This window comes from Telopea speciosissima, chromosome 11 (genome assembly GCF_018873765.1).
Source record: "Telopea speciosissima isolate NSW1024214 ecotype Mountain lineage chromosome 11, Tspe_v1, whole genome shotgun sequence".
Classification (NCBI taxonomy): Eukaryota; Viridiplantae; Streptophyta; class Magnoliopsida; order Proteales; family Proteaceae; genus Telopea; species Telopea speciosissima.
The window spans coordinates 43668615-43689691 of NC_057926.1; the positions used below are offsets into that span (position 1 = coordinate 43668615).

Sequence of the window (21077 nt, forward strand, 5' to 3'; positions counted from 1 at the left end):
GAAATACCTGACCGGGCAAAGTGTGAACCTGAAGGAGCTGAAGAATTGGCAGTGGCTGATGTAGTAGAAGCAGCAGCAGCGGAAGACCTTAGCATACGTAGGAGTGCCTGTAGATCATCCTGGGATAGACCGATTGTCGATGCTGAGAGCTGCGATATGATCTCGATCGATGGGCCTTGGTCTTTGTCTTTATCTTTGTCTTGGCAGCCCTTTTAGCTTCAAAATCAGCCGGTTTCCCATGAAGTTTCTAGCACTTCTCCCTGGTGTGGTAAGGTTTGTGACAGTACTCACAAACAACAGACCTTGTAGTAGAATCACCAAGAGAAGCAATGCCACTAGGTGCAGGAGTGGCAGGGGCAGCAGCCTGGAGAGCTGATCTGTCAGTAATAGGAGGGTGCAACATGGCAGCCCTACGGTTTTCTTCAAAGGAGACCAGGGCATATAACTGTTCAAGTGTGGGAAAAGGCTTGTGACCCAACACTTGAACCCGAATCTGATCATACTCCACATTTAATCCTGCCAAGAAATCATAAACCTTGATCTTGTCCATGTGTTGCTTATAAGAAGTAATATCTGCAGCTGTACTTGGGTGAAAATCAGAAAAATGGTCCAATTGCTGCCAAAGGCTGCGTAAGGTAGCATAGTATTTGGAGACTGTCAATTCTCCCTGAGTAGTGTGAAGGACCTTCTTCCTGATTTCATATACCTGGGCATCATTGCCAAGCTGTCCATAAGTCTCCTTGCAAGCAACCCAAATTTCCGAGGCTGTATCAAGGAGAAGAAAATTGTGTTGTAGATCTGTAACCATAGAACCAATCAAGTAGGACATAAGAACTCCATTGTTGGCAAGCCACTTGTCTTGAGCAGCCCCAACCTCAGTAGGCATAGCAGTGGATCCCCTAATATGACCAGTAAGGCCACGGCCAGCAATGGCAAAGGAGGCAGACCTAGACCAAAGTAGGTAATTGGTGCCATCCAACTTGATTGGATTTGGAGAGAAAGTATGATACTCTGGTTTGCTGTTTCCATCACCAACAGAAGTAGCAGTCGAATCCACAGAGTCACCCATGGAGACAGTGAAGAATCCCAAATCGTAGAAGGGGGCTGTTGTGAAGAGAAAACCAAGAACAGCTCCAAGTTAAGGGCTGAAACAAGGATGAAAGCCCTCTAATAATGAAGGAATAAGTGTCTCCAAGAATCAGCAACAGCAGCCAGAGAAAACCTTGAGATCGATATTTTCAGGGTTTTGAAAAAAACCCTGAAATTGCTGAAATCGATAAGATGATGTGAGGCCTGAAAAGTGACTGTATGAGGCTGAAATTGCAGTCGAAGGACTCTTGAACAGACGTGAAGTACTCCTCAAAAAATCAGAATTAACTGATAAGTGGAACCCCAAGATCGACAATTGTCAGGGTTTTGAAAAAAACCCTGAAAATGTGAAGAGATATCGATCTTGAGGGCTGGAACTTGATGTAGCTTGATGTAGGTGCTGGAATACTGATCTGCCGCAGGTCTGAAGCTCCAATATAGTGAACAAAGTCCTTGTAATATAGTGTGAATCTGTCCAATGAAGGCTGAAGTCTTCAATATTCGCAGCAAAGGAGGGCAGCACCTTATTGATCAAATCTTCATATCATGGAGTGAGGTAACAAAGGAGGGCAGCAGCTGGATCAATAGATCACCTCATCAGTGCTGCCCTATGGGACAAAGAAGAACAAAGCAAAACAAAGGAAAGAAGAGAAGGGAAGAGAACAGGAGAGAGATCGAGAATTAGAGAAGGGGAGGGAATCGTGGATGGTTCTAATTCATAACCAGCTCTGATACCATGTTAAATGGATCTGAATTAGAACTCTATGCTTGGATGATTAATGCATCCTAAGCACTTCTATATTTATAATCATAATGAATAATTAACACTTAGTACATTAGCAATGTGGGACTAAACCACATATACCGAAATAACAAAATAACAAAATAAAGAGGGTATAAGGGTCAGAATACCCCCACGGTATTCTGGCCATATATCTAACAGTATGTGATATGATCCCAAGTAAATTGAAGTAGTTGAAGAAAAAATGCCAGATATACTTACATATGTCATGAGACACGAACAAATATTGTGATGTTTCTTCCTTGCAGCACATACAGCTACTGACCTACTTCCTATCTCGTCTCTGCAAGTTCTTAACCATTAGCATTTTGTTAAGTGCCAAAACCCAAACAAAGGCTCCAACCCTTTTGGGGGTTTGGGGGGGGGGGGGGGGCAGGTTTACCCCGTGTTTTGTTTAGTGGGGAGGCGCCTCCCCTCTTGCTACCTGTGGCTGATAGAAGGATTTAATTTAGAATTCCCCATGGTTTGATTCCTTCCAACTCACCATTCAGAATCATTTTGGTCTATTGTAATTGATTTTTTCTTTATCATCACATTTCTTCTTTCAAACTAATGGGTGATCGATCTGCTTTTAATAGATATCAATTGTGTTAGGGCTGGACAGAAGTCACACAGCCTTACTCTTCTGCCCAATTATCCTCCCACATTTAATCCTCTCCATGTTCCCTCCAACTAATCCAATTCATTCATTGTATTTTTCGGGTGGCTTTGTAATCACTTGCATGCATGCTTGTTTGAAATAGAAAGTGAGGTGAATGACAAAGCAATGTAATGGTATTTCTAAAGTATGTGTAGTATTGTGGATTCATATTTTGGTCAGTTTACTGTATTGTCATCATTTTTTTGGCCCGGGGAGGGGGGGGGGGGGAGGAAGAAGCAAAAGTATCCCTGGCCATGGTAGTTGACTATGTAGGTTTGAAATTTCTATATGTAGTTGAAACTAAATATGCTTACAATTTGCTTTCCCTCATGTGTTAAAATTGTGGTGTGAATATATATTTTTTAAATAATTTGTGATTTCAATTAGTACCAGAAGGATAAAATAGTGTCTGGTGTTAATTTTTTCAAGGAACATTTTTGTAGTTTTTGGTCTTCTGGACTACATATTTGTCCTTTGGCATCTGAAGTTGTCATTTTCCTCTTTCTCTTGTGGGTTATTTGCTGCATTTACTTTTCTATATATTATTCTCTTCTGGTTTCTCTCAAACTTATAGGGATGTGACCTCACTACTGCACGGTTAGAGAAAATTCTGACTTTACAGTTCCTCACTAACAGATAATGATTTCAATGCCGTTGATGTAACCTTGACATGTACTACTTCCTTTTATGATGTATATGTGTTAACAGAGTTATATAATCACTTTTCACTGTTTAAAATATTATACATTTACTGCTATTATGTCACAACTTTCCAATCTATTGGCCACACATATCTATATTTAAAGTTTACCTTTGCAACTTTTTTTTGGGTGCAGTGGCATGGGTCCTGATTTTCGAGTTCTGGTCCGGAAGAGTCGGAAGCAGGCACAACAATATTACAGACTATACAAAGTACATTATCCTTTTCTTGCCAACATTATTTGTTGATTTTTTCCCCCTTGAATCTAGCTGTTGAGTGACAGGAGTTCGAGTCCATAAGTTGCTTTTTGCTTCAACGTCTCTTTAATATAAATTCATGAAAAATGGTTATTAACGTATGTCCTTGGGAATTCATAGAGAGAGGGAAAAGTTCAAAAGGAATTTAGTCTTCTCAATGGATTCCTGATGTAAAAATGTGTGAAAGGCTCAAGAGATATAGAAGAGGACTGTTTGAAGTGTAAACTTTTGCTATTGACAAGTTAAATTAAAATCCAACTGGAAATTAAACTTGCTTTAGAATATTTTTGTGAGAAAACATGATTACTTGATCTTCTTATGGGGTATCTAGTTTTAATGAAACAATAGAGGATTAAATACGGTGCTCTTGTTAAAACTTAAAATACATGGGACAAATGTTATTAAAAGGGGATTTCAAATATTGGCTATGGATCAGGTGAACCATTTTGATCCAGACAAAGATCAGGTGGTACTGGTTTGATCCTCAATCCGATCAGCAACCATGATCATTATTTGACCCTCAATTCCTACTTTCCTAGTGCATGCCCATGGATCTAGTGGGCTCAAGCGGTGCATTTCCAGCTGGTTATTGGTTTTTTCTGCCCTCATGAATGTGTAGTCTTAGCATTATGCATTCTGCACTTCTGCAGTCCTTACAGCACTGGTTTATGAGTAATTTTTTAATTCTATTTTATTATTTCACTTATCTATTAAGCTGTAAAGGGGAAAATTAAGAAGATCTGTAAAATCTCGAGGGAGAAAATTGACAAACTATATCTCGATCATCTGGTTGACCCAAAGTTGAGGTTTCAGTTGAAAAAATGCACCACCGAGATCCGAGATCTCACGCTCGGTTTTCCAAGAGTTGAGTTGGCACGAGACCGAGTTTTAGTACCTTGCTTAGAGGCTCTATTTGTTTAAATGTGAAAAATAGGAAATATTTCCTGGAAACTAGGTGACAATTAGATTAATCTTTTCATTTATCTAGAATTATGAAGTTGGTCCGATATTAGGATTGATAAAAGCTTTTTTTTCTTCCTGAAAATAAAAAATTATTTTAAATTGTATGCTCTTTTCCATAAGATTAGTATACTTAAAGGTCTGGGCTTCTATATTTTATCTTATCCATAAAAGTGAATGTCTTATCTAGTTGTGATATGCCACTAAAAAATATTTTCAGTAGTTTGTATCAAAACAAATGAGCAGAAGTGTGATGTTCAAAAGTGTGGGGCTGTACAATGATGCATAAAATCATTTTGGGTTTGACTACAATGCGTACCATCAAACTACAAATTAGTCTTATGACTCTTATTTCCTTGCCTTAGCATGCCATTTGGGTCTCAAAGCCAGAGTGCAGGAGATGTAAGAGGGGAATTATTTATTTCAGTGTTGAGCTTTAAGCCTTTGATAACTAGCATTCCCTAACAAGATTTACTTTAGCTAAAAGGGTTATTTTCCTGAAAGCAAAAGTGCTTAGATGTTTTATTTGGGGAAGTTGTATAAGAATTGTTAAGTTGACCTGGAAATCTCTTTTAGGTGATAGTGATGCAGGCAAGGATTACAAGCCTACGATTAATGGGCCCTAAAGAAGATTTGATATCCAGATCTGATGTGGAATTTCAGATCAATTCTCAATCAGATTGAAAACCAGATCTGTTTTGCTGGTTTAGATCCAAAATGACAGAGAAAGATGAAAAATCAATAGCAAGAAGTGAAAGAGAGAGATGAATCTGTTCACCACCAACAGAATTGTGGTTTGGCCATCAAACCATATGGAAGAGGCCTATTCTCTACCGTAAACATATCACCTCCCATTCTATCAAAATAAGCAGTTTACATCAATATGGAGATGATTTTGGACCCTTCCCTAACCTAATCTCAGGTAGTTTAGACTAAAGGAAATATTTACACCTTTGAGGTGTCTACCTTAATTAAACAAATATCTTCTCTCTTAAGAAAACTAGACAGATGGACTGAACCTCATACAGTATTAATAAATAAGAACTCCTAAAATAAAATAAAAAATTTCACCCCTCCTTGGACTCAGTACTTGGCCTTGTATTTAAGCTCATTAAAACAGCCATAAAATAAAAGCCCAACTATGTTTAAGCCCAGTAACCTTTAATTTTTAGACAATACAACCCTACCCATGTTAATACTGTATTCCTCTGTAGGAATCCCAATTGAATGGACTGAAAATATTGATCAAGCCATGAGATTCAATGTGCAAAAGATATTCTGCATCGCATAGTTTGGGTTTTTAATTTGTTTTGAAGTTCTTGTTAGGATTTGTTTTTAATTGAGTCTGTTAATTAAAATTAGTCTGCACAATTCATAGTTCAAGATGGGAACTGCTTTTAAGCTTGAAGCTCATCAAAATAGATGAAAGGCACTTTGTCTGAATTCCTTGATGATATATCTGATTAGAATTGGGTTGCTTTCTTGACTTGCAATAATTTGTTTCGGTCTTGATGAGGTGATTGATGCTGTCAAATTACAAACCTGTAGTTAATGGGGGGTCCTACAAAGGTTGTGAGATTATTATAGTATAATATTCTAACTGAACTCTAAGTAGGAATCAGGTTAGAATTCCATGGTGGAACTGAAATCGTACTCCTTGAACATATAAATAGGTTCTGAAATCAGGTTAAAATAAATAAAGGAAGGTCTCACATAGTTTGCTGGGATCATGAACAGATCTGCAATCTAATAGATGGCAGTGAAGGATCAGGAATCAAAATGCCAACCTAGAATTCAAACCAGAATAGAAAATCCAAAATTTGAATTGGGAGATGGTTATTTTGTAATCTATATTCTATTTAGGAATCCTAAACAGAACTTAAAAACAATTCTAGATATAGATTGGTCAATAAGACATGAATCCAGAACCCAGTACTGATACTGATTGAGAAAAATTGGGGTTAAATATTTCTGGTTCGAGAATCTTTAAAAATCTTTGAACTATTGTAAGAGATTAATATAAATAGTTGATTAAAGGAACAAGAATAGAGAAAAAGTAAAGAGAGATGGTATAGAACTTGTCTGATCTGTCAAATTAAAAAGAAGAAAAAAGGAGATAAAGAAATAAGGTTTGTTCAACAACAACAAATTAATAATAAAGAAGGCACCGAAGATTCACTCATCCCAGCCTCTGGTTACAGCATTCCCCATCCCAGCATATACCAAACAAGATCTACTAGGTTTTCTTGCTGTTGCGTGGAGAAGAATTTAAATTACTACCACACGTATTCCAGCCTACACTTTACAATTTCCCATATATCAAACAAGATTTAACAGACTTTCTTGTGGTCACATGGTCACTTTATTCTATTTACTTATTTATATTCAGTCCCAACTGACCTGTGTCAAGAAAGATGGACATAAAAAAGCTTCATTTGTAAAGTTAATATCAGGCACATCCATTAGCTATCTATTGATGGTCACATAGATCTACCACATGTCAAGTCAGATGGAGCAGAATTTTTCCATTTCCACATTTCAAGTTTCAGCACAAATGGAATCAGCAGGTGGGAAAATAATCCAAAACTACCCAGAGAGTGCATCCCAATCTTTGGACTTACAAGAGGGTGTATGCCAATACATGGATGGGTATATGATTGAATTTGAGTGTATGATGTGTAACTTCAGTAACAATAGGATTGAAAGAGGGGTGGTGAAAATTGATGATAGGGAGAGAGCGTAAAGTGAAAATTTTAGGTATCTAGATTCAATCATAAATAAAGAAGGAGAAATAGAGGAATATATTTCACAAAAAATTAGAATAGGGTGGATTGAAGTGGAGGGGCCTGTCCGGAGTGTCTTATGATTGACATCTTCCTCTAAAACTCAAAAGGAAAATTTTATAAGAGAGTTAGATGACTGGTAATGATGTGTGGAGTTGAATGTTGTGTAGTAAAGAAACAACATATAAACAAACTTAGTGTAGCCGAAATGAGGATATTGAGATGGATGAGTGGTAAAACTAAAAACGATAAAATAAGGAATGAACAAATTAGAGCTAATTTAGAAGTAGCTCCGATACATGATAAACTGCAAGAAAGTTGTTTTAGATAGCTTGGACATGTGCAATGGAGGCCCTTGAATGCTCCAATGTGGAGGGGTGATTTGATTTTGATTGAAGAGGCTAAAAAAGCCAGGTGCAGGTCCAAAATGATTCTAGGAGAAGTGATGGGAGGAAAGACATGCATAGCTTAGGACTAGTAACAAGTTGGCTTTGAATAGGGCTGATTGGAGTAAAAGGATCCATGTAGCCGACCCCATTTAATTGGGATAAGGTTGAGTTGAGTTGATAGTCTGAAAGTTGATACATGGCCAATCTAAACCATTCCCTACCACATGCTTTCATGGGTACAACTATGCATGCCCATCCATGGATACCTTGTGGGTGTGAGAGTCCATAAAATTTTTTGCCAACTAGTACTTATTTGTTTTGGTTTGCTGTAATTATGACTTTAGTTGCAATGTGGTCATTACAGGAACAGATTCCGGTTACGCAACTTGTTAGAGAAACAGCAGCTGTTATGCAGGAGTTCACTCAATCTGGGTAAGAATTTCCTTCTACCACTGATTTTATTTTGCTGCATATGTTTCTTGAAAAGAAGAAAGGATGTTAAGTTTTTTTTTGTCTGAACTCAGTCAAAGAAAACATGGTTCACATCATCTTTTGATGTGGAACTAGTACCTGACTACTACAAGATTGGACTTGTATCCAAGCTACTGTTTTCTGAAAAAGAGAACGTAAAAACAAAAACTTTCATGCTTGAGGTGATTTGGTTAAAATTTGGCTAGTCTTAGAAAAAGATAATTTGATGTTCTATAGAAACTAATACTACTTTTCATCCATAAAACACCCAATCAAATACTTGAAAGATCAAGTGCCTGAGGAACTTGAATGGTAAGGCTATAAGCAATCTTCATCGTTTTGGAGAATTCAAATTAGGGACTTCAGTTAGAAGTTAGCTTGGAATTGTAGCTGTTGGTCTGAGTTGTGAGCTTTTTAAGCATGGTTTGAACCAGAGTCAGATCATATAATTGTCAGTGTCATTTCATTTTTTCCTGTACCTGTTGGCAGTGGTGTAAGGCCTTTTGGAGTTTCACTGCTTGTTGCTGGGTTTGATGCCGATGGTCCACAATTATATCAGGTATGTAAATTCTGATTTGCATGGCTTATGCACAATGTTAATTATATTAAGTTCATCTCAAGTGCCATTATGTGGTACATGCTATTGCGTTGCTACAACTTTCTTCTCATGTGTTAGGGTATGTAGTGTCTGTAGATATGGATCCTGGAATCTGGAGGGTTTTTTTTTTGTGACTAGGTGGATTCTAGGGGATTGTCTAATCAATAATCCTCACTTAATCATATACTAGAGAATGATGCTTGTCGTACATGGTTAGGGTTTCTTTCCCCCTCCCTCTATCTTGCTTGCTAATTGTGGTATTTGTAAAATTTGGATCCCTCCTTAAAATACTGCTTAATCATACTTTATATCTTGATGCTTATTATGTTCTATCAGGCTAATTGATGTGGAGAGAATGCTGTTGCTGGCTATTCCTTTTTTTTTTTGTACCCTTTTCATTTGAGGCACACATGTGGGATCCAATTGGGATGATTCTTATTTGAGGCTTTACGGTTTAATTAGTGTAGTATACATGGTTAAAGCAATTTTGATTTGCCTGAATTGTTTGGAAGTCATTTTGGAGATTCTTTTACCATTTTGTGGTATACAGGTTCTGCAGTGCTGACTTTTCTTGGTGCGTCAGGTAGGGCATCCGGCACCGTAATATATTCAGCCAACCACCTTTTGCATGGATCTTTTTTACAAGTATTTTTATTTTTAAATATCTCTGTCCTATCAACCTTATGCTAGGGCGTCCCCTAGAAGCGACGTGCCACATCGACACCCGGATGTGGTGACAAGTAGGCAAGGGTCCTTGTACCGTGGACAAGTGCGAGTAAAGAAGCTGGTTCATAAGTGTAAGATTTGGTTAGGATTTTGGAACATTGGATCCTTAACGGGTAAGAGCATAGAGTTGATAGATGTTATGAGCAGATGGAGAATTTTAATATTGCCTATATTCAAGAGACTAGATGGAAGGGTAAAAAAGCTAAGGCGTTGGATGACTTTAAACTGTGGTATACGGGAGATCAAAATAATAGAAGTGGAGTGGGCATAGTAGTGAATAAAGATCTTAAGAATGATGTGATGGATGTTAAAAAGATTTGGAGATAGAATTATATCCATCAAGCTTGTGTTGGAGAAAGAGAATGTCAATATATTTAGCACATATGCACCCCAAGTAGGATTGGATGAAAGTAGTAAGTTACAATTTTGGGAACACATGGATGGATTAGTGTAAGGGTTTAGTCAAGGAGAAGATTTTTATAGGGGGTGATCTGAATGGTCATGTGGGGAGAGATCGTAGAGGCTATGAAGGTGTACATGGAGGCTACGGTTTTGGAGAGAGGAATGAGGAGGGGATCTCAGTATTAGTCTTTGCTGTGGCTTATGATTTATCTATTGTGAACACTTTTTTAGAAAAGTGGGAGGAGCATATAGTTACCTTCAAAAGTAGGCAGCATATTATCGGCCAAATAGATTTCTTCATAATAAGGTTTGACAGACTATTTTGTAAGGATTGTAAGGTTATACCTGGGGAGAGCCTAGCTAGCCAACATAGGTTAGTGGTCTTGGATATGTGTCCCGTTATGCAGAATGGTAAGATAGGGGAGCCTATTTGCCCTAAGATAAGGTGGTGGAACTTAAAAGGTGATTCCTTGAATTCATTTGCTATAAAGTGGTCAAACAAGGAAATTGGGATTTTGAGGGAGGCACTGATACGATGTGGAACGAGATGACATTTTGTATCAAGAAGGTTGCTAAAGAGGTTCTAGGGGAATTGAAAGGAAAATGTCATGCTCCTAGAGAGACTTGGCAATGAGATGATTAGGTTCAAGCAATCATTAAGACTAAGAAAGCTAGTTTTAAGATATGACAAAAGGACTAACGAGGCAGAGGATCTAAAAATGTATAAATGTGCCAGAAATGAAGCTAAGAAAATTGTAGGGAAAGTAAGGGCGAAAAATATGAAGATTTTTATAACAATCTGAACACAAAGGAAAATGAGAGAAGGAAGAGTAGAGACTTTGACCATGTTAGATGTATTAAAAGTGATGATGATAGAGTACTAATAAGGGATGAGGGCATTATAGAGAGATGGAAAGAGTATTTTTACAGCCTACTAAATGAGGTCTTTTCAAGTAATACTGCCTCAGAAGTGCACTACTCAAGTGAAAGAAGCCTTAAGGAGGATGAAAGTAGGCGAGGTACTTGGCCCAGATGGGGTCCCACTAGTAGTGTGGAAGAGCTTAGGAATCTGTGGTTTAACTTGGTTAACCAAGCTGTGTAATAAGATTATGAGCACAAAGAAATTGCCAGATGATTGGAGAAGTATTATGGTCCTGATGTACAAAAATAAAGGGAATATTTAGAGCTATAATAACTCTGGAGGCATAAAACTAATGAGCCATACGATAAAGTAATGAAAGAGGGTTATTGAAACCCATATGAGAAAGGAAACTACTATTTCGGAGAAACAATTTGGTTCTACGCCAGTAAGATCCACGATGGAAGGTATTTTCTTACTTAGGAGACTCTTGGAAAGATATAGAGGGGGCAAAAAGGATCTCCCATATGGTCTTTATTGGCCTAGAAAAAGCCTACGATAGAGTCCCTAGAGAATTAATCTGACATATATTAGAGAAGAGAAGGGTTCCAAGTAAACATGTGGACATAATTAAAGATATCTATGCTGGTGTGGTGACAAGCATAAGAACTATGGGGAGTCAAGGTAGTGAATTCTCAATTACAATTGGGTTACATCAAGAATCAGCCTTAAGCCCTCATTTTGTTTGCGTTTATCATGGATGATTTAACCAGAGACATACAAGATGAGGTTCTTTGGTGTATGTTTTTTGTTGATGATATTGTCTTGGTGGATGAGACAAAAGCAGGGGTTAACGCCAAGGAGTTATGGAGATCAACCTTGGAATCAAAAGGTCTTACCCCTGATAAGCGCAAAGACGGAGTATATGATGTCTAACTTTAGTTACACTAGGACGGTTAATAAGGTGGTGAATTTTGTTGAGAGGGAGATCCCACAAAGTGATTATTTTAGGTATCTAGACTCAATCATAAATAAAGGAGGTGATATAGAAGATGATGTTGCTCAGAGAATTAAAATAGGATGGATGAAGTGGAGAGATGTCTGTTATTCAACCGGCTATGATGTATGGTGAGGCATGTTGGGCAATTAAGAAATGTCATATAGATAAACTAAGCGTAGCGGAGATGAGGATGTTGAGATGGATGTGTGAAAAAACTAGGAGGGATAAAGTGAGGAATGACCATATTAGATCTGAGTTGGGACTTGGGAGTAGCGGCGAGGTTGCGATACATGATAAGCTTCGAGAAAGTCGTTTGAGGTGGCGTGACCATGTTCAACGAAGATCTTGGGATGCTCTAGTACGGAGGAGTGATTTGATTCCGATAGAAGGCACCAAAAGAGCCAAGGGAAGGCCTAAAATAACCCCAAGAGAAGTGAGGAAAGACATGCATAGCTTAGGAATCATATCATGTATGATTTCGAATAGAGCTGATTGGAGAGCAAGGATCCATATAGCCGACACCATTTAGTTGTGATAAGGTTATGTTGTTGTTGTTTTACCATTTTGTAAGCAAGTTAGAGTGGCAAAATTATAAAAAACCTTGCCTTGGGAGTTTAGATTTTGTTTTTTATTGTGTTCTCAGGCAGGGTTGTTCTTATAGGATTAATTTTCCTATTTTATATGTTAAACAATTGGAGTTAGTTTATTTTGAATTCATAGTGTGAATAGTACTATAGTAGTCCATTGGGCTGTAACTTGGTTACCTGTTGATCTTAGGATGCTCTAGTACGGAGGAGTGATTTGATTCGATGGAAGGCACCAACAGAGCCAAGGGCAGGCCTAAAATAACCCTAATAGAAGTGAGGAAAGACATGCATAGCTTAGGAATCATATCATGTATGACTTCGAATAGAGCTGATTGGAGAGCAAGGATCCATGTAGCCGACACCATTTAGTTGTGATAAGGCTATGTTGTTGTTGTTTTACCATTTTGTGAGCAAGTTAGAGTGGCAAAATCATAAAAACCCTATCCTTGGAGTTTAGATTTTGTTTTTGATTGTGTTCTCAGGCAGGATTGTTCTTATAGGATTAATTTGCCTATTTTATATGTTAAACAATTGAAGTTAGTTTATTTTGAATTCATAGTGTGAATAGTACTATAGTAGTCCATTGGGCTGTAACTTGGTTACCTGTTATTTTTTGGAGACTGGAGGTCTATGTATAGGGCTGTAAACAAGCTTACTTTACAAGAAAAAATATAATTACCTAGACTTGTTGCAAGGCATAATAATTCCACATGTTTAAGTACTGGTGCCATCATGTTTTGAGATTTGATATATTAGTCGCATAATCATAATTTGCTAATGAGCTGCCAACTGCCCAGTGCATTTGGTAATGGTTCTGCTTTTTGAAGTAGGAGGTCGATGTCATGTCTCATATTCAAGACTTCCCACCCCCTATCCCCCTCCCCACTAGTTGGCCTATGGGCCCTTGATAAAAAAAAATAAAAAAAAATAAATACAAAATAAAATTTGCTAATATATATCCCAACTGGTATTTATTATGCTAACCTGAACTTACAGGTGTGATTTTTTCATTTTCCTCTAGGTGGACCCATCCGGGTCATACTTTTCATGGAAAGCTTCTGCGATGGGGAAGAATGTCTCAAATGCTAAGTCATTTCTTGAGAAGAGGTAAATATAATGATATGCACAGTTTCAGTTTTATTTACCCAAATACCCTTGGATATATTTTCATGTCTGGGGGAGTGGAGGGATTTGGAATTTGCTGTGTAAGAGACTGGAGATTGTAGGATTTCAAAGAAGAAATCTATTTAGCTTTCTGCTTTGGTACATTGAGGTTTCATTGACATTATTATAATGCACGAGCATAGGCACGAGGTGTGCCTGGTACTGTTACACCAAGGCATTCTCCTTTGCACACCTTTATGTAGCTTTGGCTCCTTTTGCCATCTTTCTGGTTGAGTATATTCATTCAACCATTGCAATATCTATGGAGCTAAGGCACTGGGTGTGCCTGGTTCTGCTACACTAAGGCATGCCCCTTGCGCACCTTTATGTAGCTTTGGCTCCTTTTTCCGATCTTTCTGGTTGAGTAGATTCATTCAACTATTGCAATTTCTCAGGACATGATCTGGTTGAGCTATAAAGCTTGCTCTATATATGCAGTTAGGCTATAGGAGCTGGTAGTTTTGAATATTGTAGGTTGTGTGCTTGTGAACATAGTTCCTTATTGATACCGTTTCTTAGGTTGTTCTATTAATAGAATCTGCTCAGGGGAAGATCTGAAGCAAGATATTTAAGTTTAACTGATTTGTGCTTTTGCACGAACTTCGTGTATCGGTGGAGTGCACTAGGCTTTATTGTTTCAGTGTTAAAGGAAAAATTTAAAGTAAAATCTTGACATTTTTATGTTGATTACTTGATTTTACCTGCAAAATTTCCTTGTACGCAGTTTTTACCTGGAAACAAATAGAGCACAAATGGAAAAATTAGTAGCTTAGATGTTTCAGGTTTTCTAGTGTGTGCAAATAGACAACCTGGATTAGGACATGACAGACTGCAAAATATTCTGTTAAGTTTATTTGCACTTTAAATGGTTTTTGTGACCTCTCACCCTCTATCCTTTTTCTCCTCCCCCCAACCCCAATGTTTTGCTTCCGGACTTGAATTTTCTGTAATCAAAGTTCATTAAAATCCCCTTTCTATTGCAGGTACACTGATGATATGGAGCTTGATGATGCCGTGCATACGGCGATTTTGACACTAAAAGAAGGGTATCTAACTCTTATTTTCCTTCTTTAAACATGTTTTGAATGCATTAATCCTGTTCCACCATTCTGTTATCATGGATTTTGACTGATGCAGGATGATGGGTAAATACCAATGTTTGGATAACCAACCAGAGAGGACCTTGGGTTGGGCTTAGTTACATGGGTGCAATGGGTCATCTTATGAGATTTCTCACATTGTTAAATCTTAACCCTATTGCTTCCTTTACTCTTCCAAATCCCTGTGGAAACGGCTGCACTACAGTTGTGGGTTGTGCAGCCTGTCTCTCTCTCTCTCTCTCTCTTGTTTTCCCACGCAAATGCCTAACACTTACAGTGAAGAAAAGGAGCTTCTTGTTTTTTCTCTTATTAATTGATTTAAAACAATTGAGGGTTTCTCTTAACTGACGTAAAACCTGTTATTTAAATGCCACCTTTCTTTTGTTTGCATGTCTGAGTAGTGGTTTCTTTTGCTCTAGGATATTATTTTTCTATATTTTTCCTCTGTTTGATTGGGTAGATTTTTTTTTTGTTTATTTGTTTATTTATTAATTCATCTCGGTAAGTCCCCTATGATAACTATATTTGTCTGTTCCTGTGTTATCCATTCGGTCGGGCTTAGGTCCAGGTACTAGGGCGCTGTAACAGGTTACTTTGTTATTTCAGCCCATTGCTTTTACTCTTGATGTAGACTGTTTGTATGTTGGTCTGGTTCCTGAGTAATCCAATCTGTCTAGGCTAGTCCAGATTCTAGGACACTGACAGATTATGTTGTTCTTTCACTTCGTTGCCTTGATTCTTGACTTAGGAGATCTCTGTTGTGGGGCATACAAAATGTTGTATTTCTTTGAAACCTACATGTAGCAGCAGACAGGATTTTCCTGTTTTGTGATTCAGTAACTATTATGTTGTACAATTGGTAAAGGTCTTAGTGCAATAATAAAGTTATAATCTGTTACGTGCAAGAGTGGGGGTAGTTATATAGTTATGGGAGTCTTTTATCTTTATTTTTTCGTGGCTAATTAGTTGTGGACGTGGTTAATAGTGAAGAATGAGATAAGTTAGTAAGTGGGTAGTTTGATAACTGTGTAGTAGTTATCCCTATTGTGGCTTATTTATAGTCGAATTGTCTAATGAAGTGCACGTTTTTGAATCCAACTCAATTAATCTATCAAGTAAGAGGTCATGGTCGTCTCTACTAGACCAGCCATTCATCCTTAATCCTGTTGTCCTAACCCAGTAGCAGCACACTTTCTCTTTGTCATTCCCTATTTTCTCCTCCTTTATTCAATTACGCAAGATAGGGAAGCCTCTCTCTTCTGTTATGTATCTTCTGGTATCAGAGCCTGGGAATTATCCACACACTATGGAGCAAAATTTCAACATGATTCGTGATATTCAAGCTAGCAATTTGGTTTTGTTGGATGAAATCATGAAAAGGTTGCAGCCATGCAGGCATTTTCCGAGAATTTCGACTCCTTTCCACAGATGAAGAGCCCAAAGGAAGAGGTAGCAACCAATGTAATTGAGTTGCTGCCAATTGAAGCCACCATAATGGTGCACTCGGAGCAGCCAGCGAGATCGGCACGCCGTGAGATGATCATTCCTGCTTCCTTAATTGAGATTTTCTCTATTAAGAAATGGGATCCTGGGGGACCCTTCCGGTAATTTCTCTGTCCTTGAAGACAAGGACAATTCCAAGGGGGATTTAATGTTACGTGCAAGAGTGGGGGTAGTTATATAGTTATGTGAGTCTTTTATCTTTATTTTTACGTGGCTAATTAGTTGTGGACATGGTTAGTAGTGGAGAAGGAGATAAGTTAGTGAATGGGTAGTTTGATAACTGAATAGTAGTTATCCCTGTTGTAAGATTATTTATAGCCGAATTATCTAATGAAGTGTAAGTCTTTGAATCCAACTCAATTACTCTATTGAGTAAGAGGTCATGGTCTTCTCTATTAGAGCAACCATTCATCCTTAATCCTCTTGTTATAACCTGCTAGCAGCACACTCTCGTTGTCATTCCCTATTTTCTCTCCCTTAAGTCAATTATGCAAGATAAGGAAGCCTCTCTCTTCCGGTATGTATCACAATCACCCTTGATTGAGAGGAGCCAGGTGTTGGGGGTTGGGGACTGGGGATTGTGTAATCTTCAACTGTGACATTCTTACGAATTACTCTAGCTCTACAGGGTATCTCTGCATTCAAGTGATCCAGAATATGCAAAGATTTCTCAGAACACCTTTACTTTCTATTCCCCTTAGGTGAGGGGGGGCGGGGGGTTGGCATTTGGATTTTAGGATCAGGACAGTCAAATACTATTCTTTTTCAGGTTCCAACATGTTACGGATTCTTTAGTAAAATTAATTGTATATAGGTTAAAACTGGTTTGCAAGGAACTGTTTCCCTACTCTTGCATGTTGGCATCTTCATATTCTGTAATTCTTGGAGGAAAATGTCTTGGAGCATGCTTTTACTGGATATCTAATGCCGTTTCTACTAATCACTTTTTTCTGCAAATCTGTAGGTTTGAAGGACAGATTTCATCAAAGAACATTGAGATTGGGATTATTGGCACCGATGGAAATTTCAGGTATGTTTCTTTCTTTCATTCATTAATTTATTTTTTGGAGTGGGCACGATATGTGGTTTCTTGACGTTCTTACAGAACTGCAGAACTGAAAGGGAAGGAGCACAAAATTGATTAATGGTCCTATAATTCAGTACTTTCTATTTTATATTTTTGGCATGATATATTTTAGTCCTGTGATATTTTGGTCAAGTGCTCACTTGCTGAACGCTTGGTCACGGGTTCAAATCCTGGAAACAGCCTCTCTGGAAATAGGGGTAAGGTTGCGTACATCTGACCCTCCCCAGACCCTGCTAAACGCGGGAGCCTTGTGCACTGGGTACGGCCTTTTTGTTTTTATGTACTTGGAGTTGCATAGTGTTACTTCGGCATGTGGCGCACTCATTCTTTGGGATTTCTTATAAATAAATGCATTAATCAATGTTGTCCAAGTGGTGAGCAATGCCTAGGCAAAGCATTGACCCCTCGATGCATGGCCAAGGTTCCAGGTTTCGAGCCTGGTTTCCTGGTCGAAACCTGTACATTTTTTTCCCAGCAAGTTTCGATGGTTGATTTCGAGGGCCAAATTAGGTCCTGAAACTTCCAGGACACTATTTTAGGTTCTATTAAAATAGTGGAACCCTTAGATTTTAAAAAATCACGCCCAAAATAGTAAATGACTTCGGACCCTAGGTTGGCAGTGTACGCTATATTCATTCTCTAATATGGCCTATTCCACACAATGTTTAATACTAGAACACATAATTTAAGTAAAACAACTTAAATATGCATTAGGAATGAAAAGATGTCAAATTATAAACTATATCATAAATCAAGGATCATTCATGATTTATTACAAAGAGTCAAATATAGCGGATTCTACAATCAACAAGTTACCCCTATGCCCATCCTCGAGTCCTAGACTCCTAGTACGTAAACAAGGTTCGACCCAGATCAAAACCACTAGAATGTTGTTGCTGCTGCTGCTGAATCATGTTATCCTCCAACTGTATTACAAAATTAACTAGTCTGTCTCCTACAACTCTTAACTCTAACTAAAATTCCAATGAAAAGATAATTAAAAATTACAAAGAATCCCAAAAAATATAAATTAATAAAATCCTAAAATTTCCTACTAGATCAAAGACCGAAATTTGGATTCGGTTCGTGGTCTGGGTTCTCAAACAGGCTCGGCCCAGTTTTGAAACTGCAATTGAACAATTCGTAAAATGAGAAGTCTAAATTTTTTCCTATTTCTTGTTACTTGCAGTTCAGATTCCATTTTTCTTTAATTTTCTCCATGGTAGTTATGTCATCTATCCTTAAAGTGTTTGATATCTATTCAAAGAGTTTGTTCGTGATGGTAAATGGGGACCGAGTATTTGATGAATGGTAATATTTTGTTGTAAAATTTAACTTCAAGTGAATTGCATTTTCTGTCACAAAAAAGTTTCAACACTTCTATCTTGGGTTGGACAGTGAGCAGAGGCTTATTTCTAAAAAATAATAAAAGAAGAAGAAAAGAAAAGTAAAAGAAAAATGCAGTCTCATTTCCTGGGTTGTTTACCGAAGCTATTCATCTACCCTTTGGATAGTATAAGATGCATTAAATACAGGCATTGAGCTCTAGCATGGGCACTCTTAGTGAATTTTTGCACTTAATTCTGACTTGAATTCCAACATTCTTGATTTGTTTCAGAGTTTTGACTCCATCTGAAATCGACGATTACTTGGGCGAAGTGGAATAGCTGGGTTTTTTCCTACATCCTTTAGCATGTTGCTGAAATTGCTTCCGGTGGCATTCACATGTTTTCCAACTTTAATGTAAACTGCAAGGAGCTAATTTTCTTATTGTCTTAACCGTCGGTTCTGGTTTTTTAGCTGTGTTGGTAGGAAATTAGTGATTTCTTTTATAGTTTATATTTATTTTTGTTTTACTTATATTTTCCTTTCACTATTTCGTATAATGAATATCCACCTACTTTATCCAGTTCGTGTGGTGCTTGAAAGCAACCAAAAGAATGTTTGCTCCTAAAAGCCTTGATAGCTCTTGCTTTCGATCATGATTTCTCTCACTAGTGGCTCGGGATTAGACTGGGTGGACCAACTCTAGTCTAGATTGAAAGTTTGGGGGCTCAGATTGGAAGTTTTTTAACCATTCTTGCCTTGCTGTTAAAGGGTTATCAAATTTTCGTGTTAAGGCTTTGTTTGGTTGCTAGGGGAATTAAAGAGAAGGGAAGTGAAATTTTCAAACTTAAAAATAGAAATTTTTGTAATGGTTACTCAAAATCATTTCATATTTGGTTATTTAATTCCACTTTATTTTGCATCCATTTCCCTTTGGTTTAAAAAGTAAAATAAAAACTACATGTAAAATGTATCATTACTAAATATGGTAAGAAATTTATGTAGTTTATACGATCACATGGTTTAATGATTATGAATTTTTTTTGTTTTTTAGGATTGAAAATTTTCATTTCCTTTTCCTTTGATTTCCTTTGCAACCAAACACAGCCTAAAGGATCTGTGCAATCTAATTCCAATCCATCATGCTTCCATTCCTCAACTTGTAATGATCATATGACAGTAATTTCTTGGAATGACATTATTTTGTTTTATTATTAATTTTTGTTTTTGAAAAGCAAATGATTTCTGAGCTAAGCCCTTCAATTTTCTAATGTTTGTGCTTTGAGTGGAAAAACTATTTTGTTTTTTAGGGAAAAGTCTCTTCGACCCTAAGGCCTACACTGCATCTCTTCAAATCCTATTTTTTATTTTTTTTTTCTCTTTCAATAAATGAATAAATAATGTTTAATCTTGTTTATCTTGGCTTTTGGGTTTGTAACTTTCATCTCAATTTCGAGAGTGTTATAAGGTTGTTACTAATGAGCTTAGGAAACCGCTAGGTTTAAGTGTGAGATCAAACACTTGGGTTTGTCTTGATTCTGGAAAAACATTGTGAAAGTTGATCGAATTGATTATTTTACTGGAAAGTCCAAGAGGTGCCTCTCGGTAGTGGATATAGGCAAGTTGCTGAACCATACTAAATCCTCGAGTATCATTCATTGTTTCTCTATCCCCATCTCAATTATCTTTTCACTTTTTGAATTTGCAACCTCTCCTTTGGGTAAACAAGTTTTTAATTGCCAATTCTATTCTCTCATGATCTCATCCAATTCAACCACCTCTTGGATTGCCTGATTCAACAACTCCATCTCTAAGGGAGTCGTGAAATCTCATGCTTTCCTTCCCTCTATGTCCATATATGAAGCTTTGAAATAGGGTTAACCACTGGTAAAAGTTTCAAAAGCGATTTTCCGTGTGTAGTTCAGTTACATTAGGCAAGAGTTACCAAGATAACAATTGACCTATCTAACTTTTTAACTCATTTTGCCTCCTGCAGAAGACATTCTTTTGTATATCAAAATACTTTGTACTTTTGACCATTTTAGTTATTGATTTCTTTATTATCAAAAAAAAAAATAAAAAATGACAACAATTGACGGTTATGAAGATATTCATCCAAATCCATTAAGAAGCAGTCAAAGTATACATGAACAACTTTGGAGTACGTACGTCCTGCTACCAGCCACCCTTATTATCGTAATTATTTATTGGGAAAAAGATCCCTACTTGGTGGTGTTTCCTATTCACTCTCATAGGGCACTGTGAGATGATGCATTTGCCTCCTGGGTAGATACCCAAGCGTGCTCACCCATTGGCCCAAATGTTTGTGTAGAGACTGTGCGACCATGTTGAGATCTCATGCCCTTATTTATTTTTGGGCTTCTATTGGGTGGAAATTTTCTTTAGGGAAAAAGAACTCTGTCTGGGAGTGGCCTACGCCAGCACTCCCATGAGTCTATCTCTCTCCTCCCCATATGAAGACAGCTCTGTCCCCTTGTTTTAAGGAGGAGAGAGATAGACACTTGAGAGTGATGACGTAGAAAACTGCTTCCCTTGTCTTTATTACGAAAGTGGTGATTGGTATTGTGTCATAAGGCAGGACGTGCCCCATGCATACACTAGTTTCTTATTTTT

At 37.5% G+C, this 21077-nt stretch overlaps 1 protein-coding gene across 2 annotated transcripts in view; it reads left to right on the forward strand.

Annotated features, from left to right (window-relative positions):
* The window catches only part of LOC122645894 (proteasome subunit alpha type-2-like), a 29337-nt gene extending 10375 nt beyond the window's left edge, over positions 1-18962 (forward strand). The window contains exons 5-11 of one of the 2 annotated variants that reach the window (XM_043839301.1): positions 3368-3443; positions 7985-8052; positions 8581-8650; positions 13285-13370; positions 14411-14473; positions 16995-17060; positions 18736-18962. In XM_043839301.1, coding sequence (XP_043695236.1) covers positions 3368-3443; positions 7985-8052; positions 8581-8650; positions 13285-13370; positions 14411-14473; positions 16995-17060; positions 18736-18784 — 478 coding nt within the window. In that variant the 3' untranslated portion in view covers positions 18785-18962. The remainder of the gene's footprint in view (positions 1-3367; positions 3444-7984; positions 8053-8580; positions 8651-13284; positions 13371-14410; positions 14474-16994; positions 17061-18735) is intronic. The other variant, XM_043839302.1, reaches the window with a different exon arrangement.
* Positions 18963-21077: the final 2115 nt, after the last annotated feature.